Genomic DNA, 27,019 nt, shown 5'->3' with positions numbered 1-27,019 from the left:
CAGGTTTCAAGAACACATTTAACCAGCGGATTTAATTCTTTGTCGCCTTTTTTGAAGTGTCCTGTTTATAGGATCAAGAGTTTGAGGGAAGGCATCCTCAATTTATCACTTAAGGCCTCCCACAACTATCTCTTCACAAAGAATAGGATGAAGTTATTTCAACAATGCATTTTATTGTTAGAATGTGGTTTGATTGTGTTTGGGGTGAGCCATTAATGACAGTAACGCTTTTCTTGAGTATGTCTTGAAAACAGTTAACACTGTTGATGATACACAAGTATTGTGCTCTATAATTGTGTCTTCCTTGAGAATACTCGCTTTGTTGAGATTCAATTTTGTCTATCTTCAGAGTGTGCATGTTTAAACTAGATAAAGATTGAAAAGAAGAAGAAAATGACTGGTCTCCACCTCTAATTCATTACAGCATATGGGGGTCATGCTATTCCATATCTTAAAGCGTCATTGGACTAATCATGGTGCAATGGCGGTCGGCACTCATCAAACTTCACAAACGCCACATTGTATACAAGTGAATGAAAGAAAGAAAGAAAAAAAAAAAAAAGGAGAAAGTGAAAGTGAAACAGGAACAAACATATCAAAAGATATTTTGTAGAAAGATATAGCAAGATGAAAGAGAAAAGTTAAAATGAGAGAGAAAGGTAATATATATCTACTTAGATCATCGTACTAACAGAAACACACAATAAACTTAGTTAAACAAAATGTAATTCTTGATGAGCTTAAAACTTTCATAGTCTCAGATGACAAGAATGGAGAAGAACAAGAAGGCTAGAGATAAAAAAGGAATACCACTCCAGTGAGTACCGCAGTAATGTATCTTCATGTGGCTATAATTTACATACCTACAACTGAATGTGTGGTCACATTTGATGAAATGCGGTAAAGAAATCTTGAATGTTCTTTGCTCAGTATCCCATTGTTGTCTCATTCTTTCAGTGGAATAATTGGCTTATGGTTTTACCCCATCAAGTTTTTTTTATAATATGACGCCATATGTGTTCAAGCTTTCTTCTTGTTTAGATGTCTGCATGACGATGTTGCAGTGCCAGTATCAAATAACAATGCTTTTCAGAACTTTGGAAAACAAAAAGCATGCTTGTTTGAATCAGATTTTCAAAGTACCATTCATCTGGAGAGATAGTGTTTTGTTTGTTTCTGGATGTTGGTTTGTTATGAAAAGTCTTCAAAATCCAATTTGATAAAATTCAATTGCTTTTTAATATGTTGCATCTTCTGAAGAGAGTGAGGATTCGATAATGTTTGAAATGGACTTGCATTAAAATGTGTTTTCACTGCGCACCAAGGTGCTAAATGCAAGCCTCACTAAAATAACACTGGACAGCAGAAGAGGCAGGCCAAAAGATAACATTAGTATTCATGCAAGAGGACCTGCCCTCCTTCTCTTACTGCTTGTGGCAGTATATATGATGCAATGTTTATGCAGATAAACAAGACATGTGTTGAACCCCAAGTTCAAGGAATAAGAGAGACAGACAGACAGGATGATGAAGATGATAAGATTAGACACACCGATAGTTGCCACCAGTTCAGAGATGAGCTATCGGCACAACCCACGCCACATCAATCGTTTTAGAGCAAGATTTCTTGTGTCGCCATCGTCGGCTAGGCGTGAATCACGGCAAATGCTTCACCGCAATGCTGCCGCAAGCCGCGTGCAGGGCTGGAGGAACGTGTGCGATAATGCACACCAAGAACGAGTTCCAAAGAAAAGGGACAGTGAGGGGACTACTCTGTGTGATATGAGTCATATCACTCCATCGTTGGGGGTAACCCTCGCGAGTGCGAGAAGCAAGCTAGACGGATCAATGTAATTCACTCTGAGTAACTTGGTTTTCAGAGTGTTAATGCAATTTCCACTTGTTAATCGAGTTGGACGGAATTGCCCACAAGCATAAATGTTTATGATTCTCTATTTCTCCTCATCTTTCCTCCTTCTCCTTTTGGTCTTCTCTCTCTCTTTTCTCTTTCCCCAGTGAGGATGGATATATGTGACCTCAGGAGAGACACAAATCCTAAATCTGCCCCTTAGGTATCAATAAACCAGCCCTCTTACATGGTCATCAAGCATCTTTATAGCAGCAGCCGCTCACGCACTAGAGCATCCTAAGATTACAAGTGTTTTATCTAGTGAGGCACTCTACTTGGCTGCTCTGTCAGGTCATGGTGTCAACAGGAATTATAGAGGCTCATTCAAACAAACTTGTTCAATTAATATCACTCCCACATATGATGTCATATTAAGAATAAAACAAAAGGCAATTATATCACTGTTAGCTTCTTCCGTGAGTTTTTTCAGTACTTTGAAAAAATAAAAGCAGTGTTATATTGACAAAAGTTATAATTAAATACAAAAAACTAACCAAACAGGTTCAATGGGTTAACACTATAGTCATATATAGAATCCAAGAGAAAGGCAAGATAAGGTAATTAATATTTGCCCCCCCCCCCCCCCCCAAATTTAAAAAAAAAAAAAATATCTAAGGAACTAGGTTCATATCTTCATCTGATAACCATCTTTTAAAGAGAAAATTTCTCTCAACAAAGGGGCAGAAAATTCTTTTGTTAGTTGATAACAGTGATGTTTTCCATCCAGCATGAAAGAAAATGCAATACACTAAGGAATTCCTGTGCCATCATCCTTTATTGCCCAACCACTCTCCTGTTTTCATCATCCCTTTTTTTTTCTCTCTGTAAACTTCGAAAGGGACATTAAATGCCTATATATTCCAACAATTTGAGCAACCCGAGCAATGATAACTATACGAAATGCGTGATTGAGGGTCTAAACATGAAGATAACGAGGGATGGAAGACAGTAAGCTTTCAGGGGCATGTGAAGAACGGGAGGATGGTCCTTTTAATTGCCCCTAGCACTTTACGATAATGCATGCTCAAATGATCATCACATAATTCCCTGCTATATTCTGAATCACACCCTTCCTCTGCTGTTTCAGCCCCCTGTAGACGGGGGATTGCACCAAACCCTCCTCGTCAGGGGTGAAAGTACAACGAACCTACCACCCAAATTTTTCACGCATCTTTGATTCTGCTACCCACACCCGACACAACCCCTTTCTTCTTCCGTTTCATCTTACATCCCTTTTTCGCTCTCTCTCTCTTTTGTTTCATTTATTGTTCTCAGTGTTCTTTTTCCGAGGGGAACATAACGTACCAAAAATGTTGATAATCTGTAAATTGTGTGCTAAAAATAAAATTACAGAATTCTACGAACAAGCCTGAATTTAATCAATAATTTGTTTGAGACCATTTGAGGTCATTAACTATGTATGAATGATAGACGCTAATGCCCTTCTGATTCCAAATAGATGATTACTAGTAACAAATTGGTAGCGCTTTCATCCTCTGTAAATTTAGCCAATTTAGCCAATTTAGCCAATTTAAGACGATAGAACTGCCCGTTTCAGGCATAAATTCACCAATTAGACTGATATAATGGGAAAGGGTTTAAATGAGGCAATGATAATTGTGATGAATATCACCATTTGTTTATTGAAGAGGAAATTTTGAAGAAAAAAAGAAACAGATTTCTCAGATCGGGAGAAGTGTATTGCTCTGACTATAATCATGGTGTGCTTAGTCACCATAAAAACTCCTATCTGGTTTTACTGACTCACAATTTGTATATGTGCATTAGGAATCCCCATGATAGGTGGAAAAGGAATGAGTCTTTAGCTAATCATCTAATTCAATTTGTGTCAAACAAGTGGTTTTGGTATTTGCTCGATGGCCAGTCCATCGGTCTCATCATCAACCCCCCCCCCCCCTCTCATCTCCTTCAAAATGAATTATAAATACAAAGATGGACCGACATGGCAATTACAAACATCATATTTTCTAAATCGAATCCCTCATGCTGGGATAGTACTGCACAATAGGGCCATTAGATAGGCCTGGCGTTTGAGCGTATATTGCTTGTAGCAGATGTTAAGCGATTTCAGCAGCACTAATCCTTCAAATTGGACGCACCATGCCTCTGATCTTCAGGTTCAGAGAACGCATTTGACACGATCCGCCAAGCAATTTTACTCGGTGCTCCGGATCTACCATTTCATTAAGGTTATCCATAGTGGTAATATATACAAAGGATGCCTCTTCCTTCCTACATCCTATATCATACGTCATTGTCCAGGAGTAGAACGGATGGATTAAGAAGGCTATTTAACAGTCTTTACCTCTGCTATTAATATAAAAGTAAATCAAAAGTTCTAAACCTTATGATGACATTAATATGATCGCTATCATCAGACAAAATCCTCAAACGGTACCTCAAACATGGCCCTTAACTTTTTTATAAGACAAATATTAATCATCTTCAGGCTAAAATCTCACATGATACAATTCCAGTGTTGACATTCTCGTTCACAATTCATTAAGTTTTCAAAGCTTTACCATCAGTGTTCTCCATCCTCGTCTCTACCACGAGGGAGGACCGACCGAGCTACATCTCCATGTTTGGTTTGGACATCAGTCCAATTAAACACAGACAGAGAAGTGATTCAAGGGAACAGTGTAGGACACATTCGCATTCTCTTTGTCGGAAAGCGAGCTATTGTAGTAAGGTGTCGCGGTCTACACCTATGAAAATCGTTGCCGACCTTGATGGCAGACTTGCTTCTTATTAATTGAGAAGATCAACAGGAGGATATAATCATCACTAGATTGTTCCTATTATTCCCATACATCTCCCCTAAAATGGAAGTACGCAGATGCAATCATGATGTGTGATGCACTAAGGTGATAAAGCATGGATTCTTTTAATGAAATTTAGAAATGAGTCAAATATTATGCGTGCTATTGATGACATCACATTTCCTTCTGATATTCTATCAAAAACATCAAATCTGGTTTTTCCTTACAGAACAGTACTGGCTTTATCATGACTTTGTTATAATATATAATCTACATTTTATTGAATATCATTTACCAGGAGGGTTTTAAAAAAGATTAGCCTTTGGCTGTCTTACAAATGAGGTTATTAAAAATATTTCATGACCTGGTTTACATTGTCAAATATAGAGCATTCAACAATGCATAGGCTGCTCAATCCAGAAAGCTGAAATGTTGATGCTGATTAGCATGACAGTTGACCATGTTTTCACAAAATAAATGTTTGTGGGTAAATTTCCCTGGAGCTAAATAGAATGCTTTTTATTTGTGTCTGAAAACATAACCTTCTTATTAAGATCTGTGTCAGACCAACATCTATGAAAAACTAAATGATTAAGTGTTACATTGAAGGTGGCATATTCTGAAAGGATAAGTAATCAAGTTCTCACATGCTTGGTGAGCACACTTGATCACAAATCTGCATGTTCGGTTTTGGGATTTTCAACACCTTTAGCGAGAAATGTTTCCTTTTCTCTTACACCCTCAACAATAGAGTCTTAATAGGTTAGGTTTGGCATGACCCAGAATCATGGCCCATTTTTAGTTGGTCCTTTGGCATTATAGCACTACCGTACAGCTTCTGACTGGGCCGGCTAAGGCAGGGTGACTCACAGAGTCCACCAGTTTTCCTCCTACATCTTCATGAACGAGAAGAAATCTAAGAGGAAAAAGATTCCAGGGCGATTTCATCATTGATTGTAAATGGCCCAGTTTAAGGACAGAGTGAAGAAATCATATTTCATCTCCTCGTGTCGTGACCAGGGATTTGAAAGATGATATGAGAGGAACGGCAAAGACGAGAAGGTGATACGCTTGCTTGCTCAGGTAAGAAGAGAACCATTTGTGAACAACTTATAGTCTCTTCAGCAATACCCTTCCCGACTTCATCAGTCAATTTTATTGAAGATATATCACTTTAGGAATAAAACTTCAGAAGGATAATGATCATAACACCTTTTGAATTAACTTTTTAGGTGAAGTATAATGTGTAGTTAATAATTCATCCCTTTTTGCTTAAATTTGTATTTATTGTGTATCATTAGAAGTCTGGATTTTAAAGACTAGAATCATTTAGGGGACAGGTAAGCAGTAAGGTGGGCGAGAAGAGGAAATCAAGCAGGAAGAGGGAGATTGACAAAGATAAGAAAAATGGATGAAGGTGAAATAAGGAAAGAGAAAGAACTGGAGATGGGGTGATGGGATGGGGGATCTAAAAAGAATCCCAAAATACACTGTGAAAATGAATCTGTCCTTTTCTTCTCCCGCCTATTGTCAGCGGGATAGCCCAAGGCAACACAACATTGGAAGGCATTCTGCCTCATACTCCTAACAAAATTGAATTTCCATTGATGATTTGAGCAAATAATGACACAAGGAACAGCTTAAAATTGATTTCATGAACCACAGATGACTAAGGACATGAACCAATTGATGAATTCTGACCATTTCAAATCTTTTTGCCTTATTCTTGTGTTCCTTTTCAAGGAAATCCTTTTTCTAATACAGGATTTTAACTCCATAATGCATAGTGAGAGGGGGCCTTTCAAATATGAGGAGAATCACATTTCACATAACCTGCTTATCAAACTTCATAAAATGCTTTTTTGTTATTAAAAAGAGTACTGTCAAAACATGAGGCAAAAAGGTACTAGTTCCCCATAAATATCTGTATGTTTTTTAATGTATTGCCACTCAGATGAGAGACTTACTAACAAGTTCAAGAGTTCATTCTATATCAATAAATGAAAAAAACAAAATTGAAACACGAAATACAGGTTGCAAAAAAATACAAAGTAAACTGAGGATCAGTTACATGCAATTCACCTAACTCCAGAGATATCCCTATACAGGTCTCTGATCTCACTACAAAGCAATCTCTAAACTAGAGCGGATAGCACAATTCTATGAGCTCCACGTAATATTGAATTTTCTGAGTGGCTCTACCCTGGTGTGAATTGCAACACCGTCCTGCAGTCTGTAGAGAGACGAGGAGCCAGCTGTGATTTAGGTAGAGTCGTAGAGAGAGAGAGCAAGAGTTATGGTATAGAGCACTCTTGAAAGGTTCTAGTATTTCAGGTGGGATTACCGTATACAAATGACTTGATAATATTTGAAGCAAAAGGTCGATGCCATCGTTTAAATCAGTACTATGGAATGCCACGTACCTATTAATTACACATTCAAAGATTCATAATTGAATGCCATCGAGAGTAGTAATGGGAGGAATATTTTCTAGAATCAAATTTGAAACAGGGGCGGTACTCTAGAGGGCAGTGTCACCAGGGAAATACAAGTCTTGCAGAACGGTTATGTATCACTTGCAGGCATGTATTCATATCTCTTGATGTTGATACTAATAGCATGGATGTGGGCTCTTGTAGCATGAAAACTATTCAACATCAGAGGACACTGGAGACTCTCAGCCAAAGAAATGATAAAAAAACAACAGCAAAAATAAAAGTGAAGATATTCCGAAAACAGAATAAGATGGTACAAATATTCTGGGCTTGGCATCAAGTGGCTGGTGACATTCACGGCTCGCTAAACATTGAAGTACATCTGATAGAATGTCATCACAAGAGCATGATACTCTGCAGCATCACAAGTACTAACAGGAATATGGGGAGGAAGGTTGTTCCCAAAAAGTTCAAGTGCATATACTTACGGTAATTTAGAGACAGAAGGAGGAATTTTTGTTTCAGTCTTATGTACAAAAGCTTGATTTTAGAGCTATTATTCTTTCCCTCCTGAATAGTATTGATTTCAATCATCCTACATACACAATAGTTACAATGAATGCAATCTATAGAACATCAATGGCAGCAGTAAACCTCTTTCATTAAAAAAAGATGATAATAATAACAATTTAGTTACAATTAGCTATACTACTATTCTACATACGATCAATTTTTGAATGATTTCTTTAGGCACAACAAATGGCCAATATTGAACGTGTTCTTTAGAGACAGCCCAGCTGATTGTGTTAACCACAGTGTTTGTATTGTTCAGTCTCCAGTCTGTAAGGTGCGTAATGGTAATGGTAAATGTGATCGGGTGTGAGTGGTACGGTAATGCTGCCTGCCTGCCCAGCATGCTTAGCACCTGTCAACTGTTCAAATCAATCCTGGTGTTAGTAGTGGCTCTGCTATTCATGGATGAAAGGATATTATTTCTTTATCACTTGTCTCCGTCTCCTACTGAAAATCCGCTGAAAATACACTGGCATGCAGCTGATATGATCAGTGTATCCTAAATCTAATACATGAGCTTTTTAATCCCCAATCCATAATTCATTTCTTTTTAAGTAGTAAAGAAAAAGAATTTGCCTAAATGAGGATAATAATTATAATATTTAAGTAATGTTTTAATCAATAACCTGATTCTGCAGATCACTTACAGGCCCATGTCCAATACTTGAAGAAAGAAAATGTATTTTTTATAATCTTGTCTTATTTTCATGAACCTTATTTAAATGTGTCATCTCAACATGATACAGTAGACGAAATCAATATCTCATGACTGTACATTGCTTTTTATCCTCCTTTTTTTTATTAAAACACTTACAGGAGCCCCTTTTAAGACGGTAAACTTCAATATCTAGATTGCAATAATTGGAAAATGTTTCTATACAAGTTGAGTTTTAATTTCCATTTAATCTCCCACCCCCCTGGGACTATCTTCCACCTCACAGTACCGACAGGATGCTAAGACTATGGGCGTTTCATTTGTCTGTTTGATCTCCCGTATCCCTGTCAATAACAGACTCCCTCTATCCCAGGGCACATGCAGGTGATGTCAGACTGGTGCCCACTATGATACCTTTCAAAATTGAATCACAATTTTTCTGAATGGAATCACTTTGATTAGGTTTGCTGTTCTCACGTTTTGATCAAAGAGTTGTCAGGGGTGGTCTGGAGACACACTGTCTATACCACTCACAGCATGAAGCGATTGTTACATTGGTTGGTCTACAAAGATTTGCAGACACGTAGAAATACAAAGTCTGACCTTATATTGGCTTAATCATAAAATTTACTTTACACTTTTGTATTTTCTTTTCTCATGAACTACTTTAGGTAGTGTTTTGTTTTGAATGGGCACAAGAAGAGACAGCTCTGTTGGACATGCGTGTGAACACTATTAATCCTCTTGGTCGATTTGACATGACTAATGAAGATGTTTTCTGCATGGGTGTGCACAGCTAAGACGTCAAGTCAAAGACGTGGCAAGGAGACAGACCAGAAAAGCCCCATCTTTCCTGGTACTGTACGTGGCTCCTCCTTTGTTTTGTTGTTGTTACCAGAGCACTGCTGGTTTAATTCACACGTCATGTCCAGCTTTCCATCACATTGGCCTATGAAGAGAGCTAGTGCCTTCAAGGTATGAATCACTTGTAAATGATAAAAAGGACAGTCAACCTCTTTCTTAATCACGATCATTTTCATCATTATCCCCCCTGGCTTGCAGCATGCCTGATTAGTGGATGGCTTGTCCGTGAGAATGACGGCTGGACAATACCCTAATATTGATCCAGGGAGATTAGAATACACCCGCCTTACCCCCTATCCCATTCCTCCTTTAACCCTTGCTAGCATTCTCCTTAAGATTTACGCAGTAAATACAGGGGAGACACAGTCCATGCTGACTGAGCCTGAGGTACTACGTGAGAGTCACCCCCAAGCAGGCTAAATAGCCGGAAGGCAATGGGAGCCTCGTGTTCCAGCCATGTCGGAAGAAAAGTACACGCTTAATTGTTTGAATTGATTAAGAGAGAGTGCGGTCGGTACTTAACTATATTTACAAGATCAATTATTCCCTAGATGATTGACAGATTAGTTAGGTGTGTTGGAGCATCCCTTTCGGACTGGTATGACCCCCCGGGCCACTTAGCCTACAGGTAAGAACCCACATCTTTATCCTTGGATCGAGTGTTCACGGACACAGAGAACCATACAATTCAATATTCCATCCACTTATCAAATTGCACATCACCCATAATGTGACGAATAACATAGGGGACAACAATGGGTGCTCCTTTTAATACAATAACGTTCTGTACACAACTGAGCACATCAATTCTTTAATTGAATCACTCTTTCACTCGATCATATCCCATTTATACCTTTAAGAAAGTGCACACAAATAAATAATAGCATGATGTACTGGAAAACAATAACCTTTCTAGCATAATCAGATGAATCACAAAATGAGTGTGCTTAATAAGAGGTTGAGAAAAGATTGGATTAATCCCAAGCACCCCATTTCTCCTTACTAAGAATGATCCATGACTGTTGCAATGGAGTATGGCTACAAGTGTTTACTCACTACCAGCCTGCACTAACATCACACCAGAATACGGATTCATTTTCTCACCGCAACGGAATCTCTCATTCTCCTCTTCTCCATTGTCTACCGCATCTATCAACACCCTGCCCATGAGTAACAAATTCACATAATCCACTTAAAAACAATGATTTCCCCCCCATCCATTTTAATTTGGGAGGAACTTCTCCGAATTGTCATCCTCTCTGGTATTTTCCTTGTGTCATCAAGGATGATTCAGAGGGTCTCGGGTCCAGCGCTGACACCTCTGACAGCTCCTAATCGCAATCGCTTGATTAACGAAAATTAAAGAGGATTCGGGTGACGCTGTGATTGGTTTGGCGAAGATTACGTTTGGTTTGAAGGTGATCTTGCGACGGAAGATGGATTGACCGCTCGCATCCAGGATACAAGGACAAGTAATTTTCATCAGTCAAGTCGTCACATTTGTGGATACTTGGTTGACAGGCAGACTCCATATCCTAGTCTCTTCAATTGGATACTAGGTTCTGTTTGTTGTTTCAGGGTCGCCATCTCAACGGAACGTCTGCGCAATTCAAGCCATCTTCATTTCTATTACCTCCAGTAAAAAACACACAACTCTTCCTAAAGGTATATCACATGTATCGATCCCCAAGATATGAATCACCCTCAAGTGTACATATTTCAATATTGAAAGAAAGTTTAGCAGTATTTATGTAACTTTTTCCTCCCAATTTTCTTAGATTTACTCTTAAGGTAGTTAAGCTTAATATTGAAGATGTCAGCTAGAGGCATATATATGTCAAAAATGTTTTCAGATTTTGATTGAAATCAATTTCACCCATCTCAGCTATTTTCACCCCCTCTTCATTGAGTCATTGCAATTATCTCTTGCCAAATTTCTTCTCAATACTTACAGAGACTTATTGTCTATAAGGGGGAAAAAATGCATATTTTAGACAGAGAAAAAAAATCAATTTCTGTCCTTTCTGCAATGTGGGTTTATAAAAAATTGTTCCTAAAGGTCCTCATACGATAAAAACTGTCATATAAGTACAGATGAAGAAAGTTTCTATGAGCTGTAAGGTGGACAAATACAAGACAGCAATATGACCTCTCAACACACCTCTGACCACACCTCTGACCACACCTCAAACGCACACCTTAATCAATACATGGACAAGCTATTGTACGCTTCTCACCTTGCCTACGCCTGGGTGCTCCTTAACCCTGTTCACATTACGAAGCAATGAGGGCGGTGCAGGAGGGGGGTTCCTCAGGATAATGCTGCTGAAGTTGGTGGGAAAGATTGGTTGCTCTGGGGGCTGCATCATCATGATGGGGGGCTCGGGTGTATTCATGATGGGTATACTCCCTTTCCTTTTCTTTTTGGAGCTTAGGTTCAGTTTCTGTGCAGCCCTGGATAAAAGAAACAAAAAAATGAAATGATCATTATCATCATATGGTATTAATATTTACAGCAAGCACAGGATCCAAACTGACATATTCTTATAGCTCAGAAAATCACATTTAATCATTTATACAAATTATTTTGACATCTATTTTCTCTGTTCTTGCCTTTTGACCCCAAAATATAGGCATTTCAGATATGTTATAGAGGTCATGAAGATCCAAGCAATCCCATAGCAAAAATACAACACATCAATTCATAGGGAGCATAATAACAATCGCATTACATCTATGATTTATATCTCGATGGAGTGTGCTTGAAGTTGTAATAATCTGAGGATAAAACATAACCAAATGAAAAGAAATGCATGACTAAGATGCATTTACATTCAAGATCATTTCCTTATTCATCACTCTGAACATACGTCACAAGATGATGAATAACTGACACAATTTCTAATTAATGCAAATATGCCCCCATGGCCTCGTAAATGAAAGAAATTCCTAAATGTAATCAAACAAAACGAATTTCCGGGCTTGAAAAGGCTACCATTCCTCCGCACACACTCATACAAGGTTAGACAAAACTATGTAACAAAATTAGATCCCCTCAGACAACATTTTAGTTAACAAACGAGTGTTCTGGAACACTAAGCCCTACCACACGAACCGAAACTCAAATACTTCCTAAACAGGAACGGTTACCGCTAGAGCAGTAAAACTGAATGCAAGTCCTACAATTCATGTGAATTCAGGTTTCAACACACGATGCGGAAATCAATTGATGCACATCTAATAGTTATGTTGAGGACTGTGTCATTTTCAATTAAGTTATTAGCACTCCTAATTGTAGGTGACACAACTTTACTAAAAAGTTGAGCACATGTAAGGTATTATTCAGTCATTGTTCTCTGTCAATATGACCATAATTCAATCAAACTCATAAAAAATGTTTCTCTTGCATGCACTTGATACAAGAAACTACACACAACAGTTTAATTCAAATTTAGAGTAACAGAAAATGACGAAAGTGTTCACATAAATAGTACTTTCCCTTTTACACAGTTAATAGAAGTTCTAAAGAGAAATAAACATGAAACAAGATAAAAGCATTGATAAGGACTACTTGAAAGTTGGTTTAAAATAGAATTTTGTGAGATGACCTACATAGCAGTTATTGAAGATCCAAGTGATGGAAGAGTCTCCTGGATGAATCGAACCATTATCAGTTTATCACATACGGAATGACCACCAGCAACGAGGACAGCTTCCTCTACATGAATCCCTCCAAGTTACTCAATCCTTTCAAAAACAAGTCAAACTCCAAACTTTCCAAAGAGTATAAAATCCTGAGCTACGGTGGACTGGAAGCCGAAGAGAGTCTGAGGACGAATCCCAAAATTGGTCCGTTTCGTATCACAATCAGGACTGAACTGAATGAACACTCTCTGCTTCCCTTAATGAAAATAAAACACACCAGCACAATGAGAACGCTCAGACAATAGAATTGAGAAAAAAGGACTACGTGCCTTTTTGTGGGTCTTCAAAACCGATGCTTGTTCATGCCTTACACCAGCCAGAATAATGCAAGACGAGCTACTGTTCCCCAATTGGCGAATTAAAAAAGAGGGGGCCCTTTCAGACCTAAAGGTAGCCATGCATGCCCCTGCTCTCTGTGTCTGAATTTTGCTGAATAATGTTAAAAACCTCAACCACCCAAGAACAATATTGTGAGTAATTGACGAGGTTAACCGCATCAAAAGCTACAGGCAAAAACTTCTTTGAGTGGTTAAAAAGAAGAAGCCATGACACGCTGTAAGCTGTAGTGACTTTGTAACAATTTAATAATAACTGCACGCAGTGGACAGTGTTTTTTTTCTCTTTCAAAAGTCCCCAAAGCCCTTTTGTGAAAGGTTTTTAAGGGTTTAAAGGAGGATTAAGTGTATTCCTTTAGATAAGACTGGGTTGGTCCTCTTTTCACCTAGCTAATAAGTTTCTTAACTGATGTCACACTTGACATATAACCAATAATTCCTGGGATAATGATGTCACAATTTGGTGTTGGGTATTGTGTAAGGGCTAGAAGAAGAAAGTACAGGAGCTTGGAGAACTATCTTGTTGTGACTGCTGTCCTAGTATCAGCAGTAGATCCATCTCTTCCAGCACGAGATCAGAAGTTGACCACACACACTGTCCATCAAGTCTTATCCTCTCTTCATGTCAACTCTCTTACAAAAGAAGACAAAACCAGACAAAACCTGTCAAAGTATATCCTTGTACTCAGAATCTTTCTTTCTAGTTGCCTCCTGTCATTCTGAAAACTTTTATTCTTATACTTGTTAGGGGTGGGGGCGAGACTGGATCTAATGAGACTCAGATATTTAAGGAATGAGAATGAGATTGCTTAGAAAATATTCACCAGTAAAAAATTATAGAGCCTCCGACATTATGTTGGCAACTCAGAGGCCTTGTATGGACAAAGTATATACTTAAACCATTCTTCAAAAATACCATCTCCTTTCACTTTCAATCACATTCCACATAAGGTATTTAATATTAAAGCTATACAAAAAAAAACCTGTGAAAGAGATGGAAGAAAGGGAGAGGGATCTACATGTAGCCCTCATTTCTTACATCTACAATAAGGTAACTTTCCTCTGACCCTGGCTCTGTATACACCTGGACCATAGCAAATCAATGAATATCAGTCAAGCAAGCACTTCTTGAAAAGGAATTAACTCTGAAGTCACGTGTCCTGTAAGGTGCCTTCATTAGGAAGTTGTTGTGAAATATTCAACAAAGGAATACATAAAGAGGCGCAGAATTAAAGGAGAAAAATCAATAATGGAATTAACACACTTGTAATGAAAAGAACCCTGGTGAGAAAGGTGTTTGCGATAATCCTATTTCTTCAAATTGGCAATTATAGTTCTAGTTGATAATACAACGAGGGTGGCAAGATGATCAATTTGTCATTTCTATCTGACATCCTTGAAGAAGTTAAACCTTAAATCGTAATAACAAACCTCATCAAAAAAAAAATCTTTTCTCCATCAATGTTATGAAACTCCTAGCACCTTTCATACATGTACTTCCATGCTGTCTGCACTGAGTACTTGTGATAGGATTCGACAGTGTTACGGCACACGCGGACCGCTGAATTGCAACTCTGCAAACTAAAAAATCAAACATTTAGACAGGGGAGGTGTATGAATATGGATAGCAGAAATTGCAATCTGGAGTTCTTATTAAGATAAAAGCGAGTGTGGAGCCCTGTATTAGTAATCATCAACAGATTAAACATCCTATAGATTGGATCATCAAAATGTGTTTCCACGGGGAAAAATACTAAAGTAGGTTGGGCGAGACATGCCAACACTCCAGCAATGGCAGTCAGATCATGTCAACAGACCCCAATGATATGACAAAGAGTTGAAGTGGTATAACCAAATAAATCTTTCTCAGTTATATAGTGAAGATAATACGTGTTCCTGGTAAGAACTGGCTCTCAACATCCTGGACAATCACAATACCCACTTCATCTTGTCCTTTCTCACAACCTGATAATAAAGCATTGTGTATGGAGTAACTATAGGTTGGTTGAAATTAAGGTCTATTCAACCTGTTCATCATAGGGATGGAGTCCAACTGGGATGGCTTTCAGAATAGAAGGACACTATGATTTCGTTTAGGATGCACACAACTGAAATCTACAGGTCTCTCTTCAAGAGGATTTGTGAAACTTCGCAAAGAGAAGCAGAGAAAAGATTTTTATTGAGATAAAATATAATAAACTATTTATCCTGCATGAACCTGCATTTACAATCACAATAGGATATAATTGTTAAAGGACAGTTGGATAACTAGGTATAAAGTGATCAGCATAACCTAGTGTTTAAAGAATGCCAAGAGGGGGACTAATCAAATACATATTTTTGTACAATTCAAGCAAGAATAGAAACTCTGAACTGGTGTCGTTAAATGGGGTGCGTATAACCTTCCCTTAATTGAAAACAATTGCATGTTTAATAATCCATCCTGTCTACAAACTAACAATGCTGCATAATTATGACCCCACATCTCGTTCTGAGTCAACAATATTTCACCTTTGCGATGATATTAGATATTCGACATGACTGCATCTCATAGCTATGATAAAGGAAACATAAAATACTTCTAAAATAGTTCTTTGTTGAATTTATATAAAACCTCAACAATTTGAAGAATAAAAAATTCAATGGTCTAATTTAAGAAAGAATGCTATAAAATCACTCAGATGCTTGATGCGGCTCATTGGGTACAGTGTTGGAGCCAGTGAATCTCTAATCTATTGTCGGTTTATTGTGGTTTGTTTTGCAGCCGCCTATGTAAATGATGAGTGCGCGCATTAATGATTCATATCATTGGTAATAATAGGATAACCACAGCCACCCCTTCAGGGGATACAAATGGAAGACTTGGTAGAGGGGGATTCTGTTATCATAGCAAGGTCAATGACTGGTGGAAAGAGGGAACCCTGATTTAGCCAAATAAATCTCATTTAGTTTTATACAGAAAAGCATGGCATTAATTTTGAACTGTCTTTTTAAGATTTGGCTAACATACTGTCATTCATACAACATTATTGTTCTATTATCTACTTTTCTTCCTAATAATTCAAGATAGCTCGAGAGGGAGGTATCAGAGACACACAGTGATCATATTGATCACAAATCATGTGAGAGAGAAGAGACCAAGTTAAAAAGATTACTAGGAATACAGAAGAAGAAAGGGTAGAGATAAAGACAGAGACACAGGAACGGGGACAGAAAGAGAGAGAGAGAGAGAGAGAGAGAGAGAGAGAGAGAGAGTCAGTCAGACAGAAAGACAGGGAGGAAGACATACATGTAGGCAGACAGATAGATAGCCAGATCGAAAGTGTGATGATGAAACGACTAGATTTCTATAGAACAAGCAGATATAGAATGAAAAAAGGACCCACGATAGATACTACCCACAAAAAGGAGAGAGAGGCGCATTCGTTCTCTAATTTGTGTGCAATCAATATGACTCCAGTCTTGTAAGCTCAAACATATTAAACTGATCAATGTCAATACATAGTGGGAGGTGCTCTTATCAATAGAATAAAGAATATCAAACAAAGTCATATTTTTCTGTGAATCATATAAGTCATAAAATCATGTCTGGCTCAAATGAATAGAATCTGATATTTGACAAGTCTAGAAAGCACACAACTAAATAATTTCAAAACAATAATCCAATGAGAAAATGGATGATTTGGAAGAAAGGGGAGATCAAAATGTACCATGTAGCAAAATATGACATAGAGAAAGACAGAAATAAATAGAAAGAAAGAGAGAGAGAGAGGGGGGGGGCTTTAAAAACCAGCTCATTTTGACAGTCTCCACCACAATATGATTTGAGATAGACAGGAAGATTCAGCCAAATGAAATTACATTCTCTGAGGAATAGGTGTAGGATAAAGCCCTTGGGTAACATGTTTGGGTTGAAAAAGCCTCCCAATTATTCTCTCATTTCCATGGCAACCACTCTTACTGGTAGCTATCAGCCCATCTCAAGTGGGATAGGCTAATGATAAAAATCCTAGTGACCGGTTCTTTGCCTCTAGGCCCAAGATGATAGAAAATGGAAAAAGATAAACAATTGAGAAGAAAAAGGAGTAAAGAGAAAACCCATCACTAATTTTGACTCATAATTCCACTACAAATCAATTTTCCTTCAGTAATTGAATTAATTACATAAATTCAGGGAATGAGTCACCATGTAAAAAATTGTGAATAAACGAGCATTTATTTTGTGATTTGTCCCTGGAAATGTCACTTGATGAAAAGCTAGATTATCTGATGATGACAGCTGTAAGCCTTAGATTTGTTGCTTGCATTCCTTTGCTTAGCATTCATATTCATCAAATAAAAAAGATAACTGCTACCTCAGATAATCAAAAGTCTCTTGCCTACACAGCTATTTAACACATTAAAAAAATATATATAGCATGAATCACTCAGTATAAAAAAAATGTTTTTTCCTATTAGGATCTTAATAAATGCAAAGATAGGATTATCCTATACTACAGACGTAGCACCAACTTAAAATCATTTTGACATTGTATGAAGGATTCAGGTTTAAAAATCCACCCTTTTCAATCATGATATCCATTATATGTTGGTTCTTTGCAAAGCAGCCTTGATATTAATCCCTTGTTGCTAAGCCTGTTAATTAAGCCTGGCCCCACTAATTAAAACTTATGTCTTTTCATACAATGATGATCCAATCTTGTTTCTTATCCTACATCATTCCTGAAGGATTAATGAAATTGTTCTAAGCTTGTTTATTTCTGTTTCTTAACTTTTTAATGCATAGATGTATTATATTGAAAGTGTTAATAATGAAATGATAAAGATAAATGAATATGTGGGATAATCCGATAAATTACTTCCTGTTTTGATTGAGAAAACGTCAAATCCAACTAATTCCAAGTGACATCCACACAAAGTTAACTTTATAACCATTGATAAATTGAAGGGGGTGTTTTGAATCCTTCAGTTTGCATGCCTGGGCAGCACCTTGTTTTTAATAATAAATAATACTTGATCTTCATCCTTGCATCTCATTATATTCTCACATCTCAACTGCTTACTACAATAACAAGAATAACAATAATTAATGGACATTTTAAGAGCACACATATCTACCACGAAGGCGCTCCAATATTACCCAGCTCTGCAAGGCTACCATTTTTGGTACTTACAGCATTCAAGGAATTCCTTTCTACGCCACCCATTAAACACCTGGGTGGAGAGTGGCACATATAAATTAATGTCTTGCTGAAGGACATCAGTGCTGCGGTGGGACTCGAACTGCGATCCATGTGATTCAAAGTCTGATGACATATCCACTAGACCATGACACCACTAAAGCTCAACCAGATCCCTTTCCCTTCACTCTGTCTTACTTGAAGGGGCGGCAAAGATCAAACAATGGGGTACAACAATTCTGTTTTCAATAAGCCCAAAACTAAGGGTATGTAAGCCAAATCCTCTTTGAAGGGTGTATCTGCTTCTTTATAAACCCTTTTTTTAATAAAAACAAACACTTGACTACACATCTATGATGATACCTAAGTAACTTAAGAGGTTCTAACAGGATTAAAGGGAAACATCAAAAGTTTTTTTTAAATCCCATTATTTGTTTGTCTCATTGTTTGCCGCCCATATTGTCTGGTTTCCCTATAGATCCAACCCTAACTAGTTCGGACATGAAATAATATTGGCACTATTCCTTATCTTATAATGTATAATATTAATACAATATCCCTCATTTTTTGCAAGTCAAATAGATGAATGGCACCATGAACTCTTTGACTTACCCCGTTTGTTTGATTATTATTCAGGATTTGAGAGAGAAAAAAAAGACCAAGTTATAAAATTAAACAGAAAAAAAACATTCAAACAGTTACAACATTAATGTTTCCACCCATCATGCCTTTTAATTCAGGAAATAAAAGGAGATAGGAAGTAAATGAGTGAATAACATTTTCAAAGGATTATTATTAGATATTTGAAGCAGTAGATATTGCCTCGTATAATTCATTTAAAGTAATGATATAACTGGAGTAAGTCGTAGCCTGCAGTATTCCTCTATATCTTTCATGGCTGTGGGATGAGATTATAGCGATATTGATCAATCACTGAAGTTCAGTGGCTTGTCGCTTGTGGCATGGAATCAGAGATCCTATTATATCATACATCACAAACCTCTACATAACACCCTCAACAGGGATGGCACGAAAATGAATTGTTCTTTTCTTCTGCAAAGTGCTACACAACAAGGTCGAGGAATTTCAACTTGTTGACGACAAAATGTAGATATTGTTGGCATTCATTTCATTTCTGTCCTAGGCGTTAAGCTTGACAGCAACATGATTTGTCAGGAAAAAGAAGAGTAGAATGCCAGACGACGGGAGGTTAAGTAAGCCCTAAATACACGATTGAGCTGGGCTCACATGTCACAAAGGTATACTTGAGAAGAAGACAAAAAATGACAGAAAGGTCTCAGGTAGCATGTCACACAAAAGACACTCTTTACTTTTTTCCAATGTTTTCATCTGCACCTATCCAGCGGCAATGCATGTGATATCTTTCATATTCCACGCTGCATTGACTCCATAATTTAATTGTCTTGATTTCACTTAACTGAGGGAGTTTCACCAAGAATGAGAAGGTTGTGTAGCCTCAGGGTACGTACACCTTGCTACCTAGCTCACACCCACTAATCCCATCTACCTGCACAGGTTTCTTTGCATCCTGCCACCGAGAGGAAATTCCACAAATTCACTTGGCGGAGAGTAAAACTTTAATTGAGGCTAAAAATACCAACCAAAGAGCAACAGAGAGTCCCCTGAGAATTATGGCTTTATAGTGTGATTGGATTATTACTTTGCACCCTAATAATATTAAGTGATTTCAAAAGATATTTGGATGAAATTTCACATTTAAACAATCTAAATACAAAAGAATTGAACCCTTGTGAATTCCTAAATGGGGGAACCTTACTCAATGGGTTTAGTCCCCCCAAAAAGAAAAAGTAAAAAGATGAGCTCCACATTATGTGATTGAACTGATCACCTTGTGAGCATTTTGCAATTCTTGACAAATTGACATTCAGCATATCATTTTGGGCAAAGACTTGAAAGCATGGTTCGTGCAAAGGAAAACAAAGAAAAAGAAATAGACTAATTTCTAATACAATGACTGATGAAAAAGTTTCAACTTTTGATAGCTATTCAGAAAAAGTAATGAGTCATAATGAAAAGCCTTGAATTATCTGAAATTTATATCTGAACTACAAATTTAATGTATTTCAAGCAACTTTCAGTAATATGATATTACATATGTAAATACAAATTTGTAGACATCTTTATTATTGGATGGGTCCATCTCAGCATGCCTTTGAAGCAATTTAGGTCATGAAGAACGTTTAATTGTAACCAATTCTTCTCTCTTGCGGCGTCTCCCTTACAGCACTGATTACTGACGTCTTGTGATCAAACACAATGCCCTATTCCCTATTGCTTGACTTTCCATCAATAAAATATCATTTTTCCCTCCCATCCACGCTCGATATTCCCACCACGACATTGGGAATGAATGGAACCGTACACATCTGTGCTACTATTTGGTTTGTTTCTTTTACTGGCGTGTGAGTGTCTGCGCATAAAAACAAGAGAGTAAGGAAGAGATGTGGAGAGAGAGAGAAAAGAGAAACAGAGATAGAGTGTGGAGTCATTGATCTCCCTCAGAGCTGGCGTCGGCCCAGACGACACGCCACACGACGTGAAAAGCCACGCGTCCCCGCGACCATGAATTCTCTTCCACCTCGCTTGCGACCTACAAAAGACACCGCTGCAAATTTTTACGAGGGAACAATGTGCTTGTTCCGGGCAAGGAAGGAGCAATTCTTTGCGCGCCGGAGAGTAAGAGAGAGAGGGAGATGCGTCCAGAGACATTTTCCCTCCTAAATGGGGGAAAGTCTCCATCCTCAGACGGTGTCATTGTAACAGATAGGTCTTTGAAATCGATGGCGATGATGATGTCATATGTTTGTATCTGTCATCTCTAGGGAGATGAAAACCTTGCATTTTGTGAAATATATCGAGCAATGAAATATTACTATTTGGTCTCTTTTCTCTAATGGTTTCCTAACGCTGATGACTCATCTATGAGTTTTTGTTAGGCTACCTTGACTGAAGAAGTAGAAACATTTTCACAAGATAATGTATTGCTCATCAATTAGTCCAAAAAATCTACCAGACCATCAACACTAGGTTCCAAGGGTACTAAAAACCCATTTCCATTAGTAATCAAAACATATATTTCTATGTCTTCTTTCAAATTAGTTATCCCTTGATACTTTATCCAAATTTTCACTCCCAATATGACCATGGTATATGATGAGTCATACATAATTTCATCTTGAAGGTACAATAATAGATACATTTTTAACAAGACTTGTACATGTAACTGGTTAGCCTTTTATAATATAGGGTTGTAGAAACCACAATTTCAAAACACTTTTTTAATTCAACAAAGCCGATACATGATTTGTAAACAGTTTAGATGATATCCATGATTCAATCTATAAAATTTTGTTCAAGCTCATATCAATGATGATAAATCAATATCATCACTTTGAGGTGGATATGACAGAATCTTAATCTACAAAAACTTAAAAGTACATCAATGAAATGCATTTCTTTGTTCCAGCAAGAAATTTTTTTAAAATCCTGTCATATACATCTATGATCAAACATGTCTACTGAATAATTCAGTGCACAAAAACAGTTTTAATCACACTTTTAACAATCCCTCAACACTTTGGTTGCTTTCCTTGCCTTTCTATGCTGTTGCTCATTTGCCACTCATGCAATTTGGCACAAAGACTTTGCAAATTTCCAAACCCTTTTCCATTCTTGATTAGCTCCATGACAACCCTTTTTACACCAGTATAGATAACTATTGCTTTGGAAACATAAACATAATCTTTTAACGTTTGGTATATTTATCCCGTGATAAATACAATGTGACACAGGGAGGTAATTTGTGTGGAATAAAAAGTGTTAGTCTCTAAGACAAGAAGTACCTTGATAATTTTGAACTAATCCTCCTCTTCCTCCTGTATGTATCCACAGTCTGCATCTCCTTGCATCATGTTCCTTAGATCATCATTATCTCACTCATCTCATGAAATAAAAATCTAGAATCAGTTCCTCACAAAATAAGGTCATTTCTCACAACTCAAATTATTATGCTCCAAATAAACTGCGTAAGATCACAAATTTATTCATTCAAGGTGAAAAGCGTTCAATCTCACTTTCCCTTCTTGCTTCCGTTGCCTCCACTCATAAGGAAGTGTCAAATCAATTATCCTTTAGATTTGTTTCTTCTTTTCTTCTCTTTTCTGAGGGTTATAAGTTCACTTATGAAATCAAAACCATATCATTCAACAAACAGAAAAATTAATTTGCATTAAAAATTTGCGGGGTACTGCACAAGTGTTATTTGTAATCAGTTCCTGAGTGATGAATACTGTCCTTATTTTCATCATTTCCCTCCTTTTGAAACATTCATATCTCTTCTAAAGATATAAAAGTTGATGAAAACTATATTTGGCTGGCAGCTTTTCAGATATGTTTCAGTCTCCTGTGCCCAAGTCTTCATCTCATCACATTAATGTCCACTGGGCTATGCTCTTGTTTGTTTGGAGTAGCTGAATAACATATATCCAGAGAAGATGCTTGTATGCATCACACCCATTCAATGTATTGATGGTTTAAGAGGGGTGTTTGTAAAGAATCTAATGATCATATTAGGGGTGTATTGATTACCCCCTTGCTATCCGGTTTCTCCTCAAGTGAGTCATAATATGATGTGTTTACTGATCCTAAGAGACATTGTTGATTTCATCAACTGCTGACACTTTTATAACTTTATCACGAAACCTAACACCTCATAAATCTATTTATGTACAGAGGGGTACCTTGGACAAGGTAATAAAGTGAAGGCAACAATAGGGCATAGAGTACGATCATGGACCTACTGAGGTCCATGGTATGATAAAGCCATTTTCAATATTGTAATTACAAAGTTCCTAATAAAGACACAAATCCTTAAATCAAATGTTGATCGTGTCATAAGCGAAGAGTCTTTCTTGTCTTGAGTAGATATGAGACATGAGAAGTATCAGTGACACAAAAGAACTAGGTCTCATACAGTATTAAAAAGAATCAATAAGTTGTGATGGTGGGGGGGGGGGGTTGAGGGACAACCCTTTTAAATAGGCTGCCACATGTAATGTTTTTATATATCTAGGCCAGGAAATACTTTTCAAGTAATAATGCTCAATAACAAACAAACATTGTGAATGTTGTTTGTCAGCGAGGTGTGAAGAAGGGGCCTATAAGACACCATGTCGTCCTTGGGATGTCTCCCCTCACCAGTCGATGAGTTCCTCATGAGTTCCTCATCTCTATTGTTCAGGTGTGACCTTGCAAAAGATTAGACTCGCTTCATAAACCAACACATCAAGAAATCAGAGTGCGCAGGAGGACATGCCATCCTGCACAAACAACCACCTCTACTTGTTTTGTGATAAGGTTTGGAGTAATCGAGTGTGGATGGGTTAAGGGGTGGGATTTCTGGAGTGAATGGGGGAGAGTCTGGGGAGGGGAAAGTAAGATGGGTGCCTGTCTGATCAGGGTGATGATTTGTTTCATACAGGATCTCATTTTACCATACATGGAACATCCAAGGGCTTTAATACGGAATCAAAAATATTGTCAATCAAATCATTCAAATGAAAATATCATACTTTCATCAATTATATGTATCCTTCTGTGATATTAATTATCTTGACTATATGTTTTAAGCAGAATAGATGACTGATGTAACTGCTTCAAGTCCATCAAGTAGGGTGTAGCATATATACACAGGAGTGTAATACAGGAGCTCTATATACTGACTGAAACAACGCTTTTACACATGGACTCTGGAGTAGGCAAACAAATCCTCTACAACGAAGAAACAGTAATCTTAAAGGGGACAGGTTACATTTCATTCACTGCAATTTTGTTTTCATTGTTGTTGTTGCTATTGTTGTAAAATGAAATGGAATTCCACATCTGTGCGGCAACTATCTTTTTTAAACCTAATTTATCCTACGATCCTTCAAAGTAGGGCACCCATACAAAGTATTTTATGAATAGTAGTTTTACATGAGGAATGGCGGTGTTATTCCAATACTTTGAAGTTCTCGCCAAGGAGCCTATTTCATAGGTACGCAGCAAGTCATTTATTAGACAACTAAGCCAAACTTGCAACCAGGATGGTTGATAGAGAAAGTAAACGAGAGCTTCCAGGGTTTTCTTTTATTCAATAAATCATGAGTATCGAGGGAAAAATTTGCATCGAGTCTTAGCAAAATAATAGGAAGAAGCCTCAATGAGTGTCAACTAGTGATGTATGCGTGGACGTATAACCAGCTTATCCAGATCATCATTAATCAATTACTCATCCACTCATAAGCAGATTGATCAAACATTATATCAGGCAAGGAAAAGCCAAGCCACAATTAATAATCAACTCCTTACTACTTGGTCTCATTAAGGCAAGACGTATATGACTAGAATCAACATCAGTCACAAGATGAAGTTCCTATAACGACCCAAGCCGTGCCTCCACTCTCATACATCGGCAAGAAATATCTGTCATTACTCCAGAAACATTAATCAAAAATTCATTTCTTTAATTTGTTTGGATGGGGGAATCCCTGAGCTAGCTAGGTATGGATTTGTAATGACTTTGCTCTGTGACTAATTCAGACTTTAATGGGAAGTAGCTAGCCGAGGAATACCCTCTGATGATGGTTACATAGTCTTAGCAATGCAGACCCAATTACCTGGATCCCTAACTTTTCTGTCATTATCATCATTATTTTTACCAACATCACTGGGATCATCGGTTTTACCATATAGTCCTAATGTTTAATTTCAAAATGATGTTTATTCAAAAGGTCACTCATTATGTGCTTCACAAGTTTCATGTGATGTGACAATTTTTTTCAAAGAAATTGCAAAAGAAAGAGAAAACTGTGAACCTTAAAATAATAGTGTGTTTATAACTTCTAAAATGGTGGGAGCTCTTCTTTGAAAAGTTCTCATCACTTCACCTAATCGATATCGCTTCCTCTCAGTTGTGGGTTGTTGTGATATAGGATAAAAGCAGAGTCTGCAGTTGAAGACTATCTTAAGAAGCCTACCGGTATATGTTTTCTGTTTCTAGACATTGACTGGCTCCATAGTGAATGATGTTGCGTTGAAGAGGCCAGGTGGCTATATCAAGTGTGTATACTTCAATCTTCATTCATTACTCACTCAACTTGAAACAAAATTCAATGTAGAATGATGACAAGCATACCATTTTTCTGATCGTTTGATTTTCTTTCTGCATCACACTTCATGTTTTCTATGTTTTTGTTAGGACATGAAACTCATGTTTTCTCACAAATTGAATATAAGCATTCTTCTTCCCTTTTTTTTTAAAAGGCAAGTGTTCTTCACATGTCATACTTGAAATATCTTCATTGTCTAACACAATCTTGGTTGATTCTAACATGTATTCAAATATAAAACTAAATACAATTTTCACACACAAATTGTAAATTGAAATCATTCATATTATTTGCAAATAGTGAGAAGGATATTTATTCTTTCTTAAATGTTATACAAATTTATTTTTCTGAATTTGAAGTGACAATTTACCATGTTTTTCTCATTTTCCCCATCTTAAATATTAGAAGTCATATTAATCATTCAGATGCAATAAAGTGTAAACCCATCATTCATTTTATGTAACCCTTACTAGAACTCTGCATTATCCTTTGTGAAAAGAAATGGTTTTATAGAAAATACATCAAGAAATTATACTAAGCCTATGAATGAATACCGGTCTTGCCATAAGTGATCAGAAAATGTTGTTCTACATTTGTCCTTTCATACTATCACCTAGGGAAACATTGCGTGTGGGTATATTGTTTTGATAACTGGTGAATTAGGGGTGTCCAAGAGCCTTGAGACAGAGATGATCATATCCCCTAGTCTCCAGAGGAAGCATCTAGCTGTCAAGTCCAATCAAACCAAATTACTCCTGATCATCTAATTAATCAGCTCTCAGACAGACATGATGGGTAAAGACAAGAAAAAGAAGGCCAAAAATACCTTTGTTGTTTCTGCGCCATGCCGACCGATGCACCAAACCTCACTTGGTCGGTAATTTACATCCCATTATTTTCACACCTTTTTTCTTGTGGAAACAAGTCGGTTTCCACGCTGTTGCACAACAACAAAAGATGTGGCTCTAGTACTGCCCCGAGGCGAATAAACGCCACCGCGATAATGACGACGATCATGCGGCCCTTAAACGCCGATTCACAAATTTGGTGCGGCTAATCAGAATATGGGTATAACTTCATATCGGCGGACTCGGACTCTCTGATGAAAAGTGCAGCAGGGAATAGGAGGACATTTATTGTGCCATTTAGCAGCTGATAAGGCATGGTTGTGAAGTGCTTTTCTTCACACTGCCCCTCTCCTTAAAAAGCCGACACTAATCTCTTCCACCAGAAGCTGGAAGGAACAACAGAGGAGAAAGTTGTTAATGATGACTTCTCTATCACAGTCCGTAATTGACTTTGTCTTGCGGAAAGGCGTAGACAAAGGCGATTCCCCCCAAAGACGGATGAACCTTGACGAATAGTACAAGGCCAGGAAGTAGGCCATTTAT

General features: G+C 37.5%; 1 protein-coding gene across 2 annotated transcripts in view; it reads right to left on the bottom strand.

Moving 5' to 3' along the window:
• The window catches only part of LOC578597 (kinesin-like protein KIF26B), a 35,056-nt gene extending 21,745 nt beyond the window's left edge, over positions 1 to 13,311 (bottom strand). Inside the window, exons 1-2 of one of the 2 annotated variants that reach the window (XM_778756.4) lie at positions 12,831 to 13,311; positions 11,456 to 11,672 (exon numbers count right to left, since the gene is read on the bottom strand). In XM_778756.4, coding sequence (XP_783849.3) covers positions 11,456 to 11,672; positions 12,831 to 12,886 — 273 coding nt within the window. In that variant the 5' untranslated portion in view covers positions 12,887 to 13,311. The remainder of the gene's footprint in view (positions 1 to 11,455; positions 11,673 to 12,830) is intronic. The other variant, XM_030999699.1, reaches the window with a different exon arrangement.
• Between the last annotated feature and the right edge of the window lie 13,708 nt (positions 13,312 to 27,019).

This window comes from Strongylocentrotus purpuratus, unplaced genomic scaffold (genome assembly GCF_000002235.5).
Source record: "Strongylocentrotus purpuratus isolate Spur 01 unplaced genomic scaffold, Spur_5.0 spur5_scaffold_5, whole genome shotgun sequence".
Taxonomy (NCBI): Eukaryota; Metazoa; Echinodermata; class Echinoidea; order Camarodonta; family Strongylocentrotidae; genus Strongylocentrotus; species Strongylocentrotus purpuratus.
Note: the sequence above shows the minus strand (reverse complement) of the source record. Positions and strands in the feature narration are given on the sequence as shown.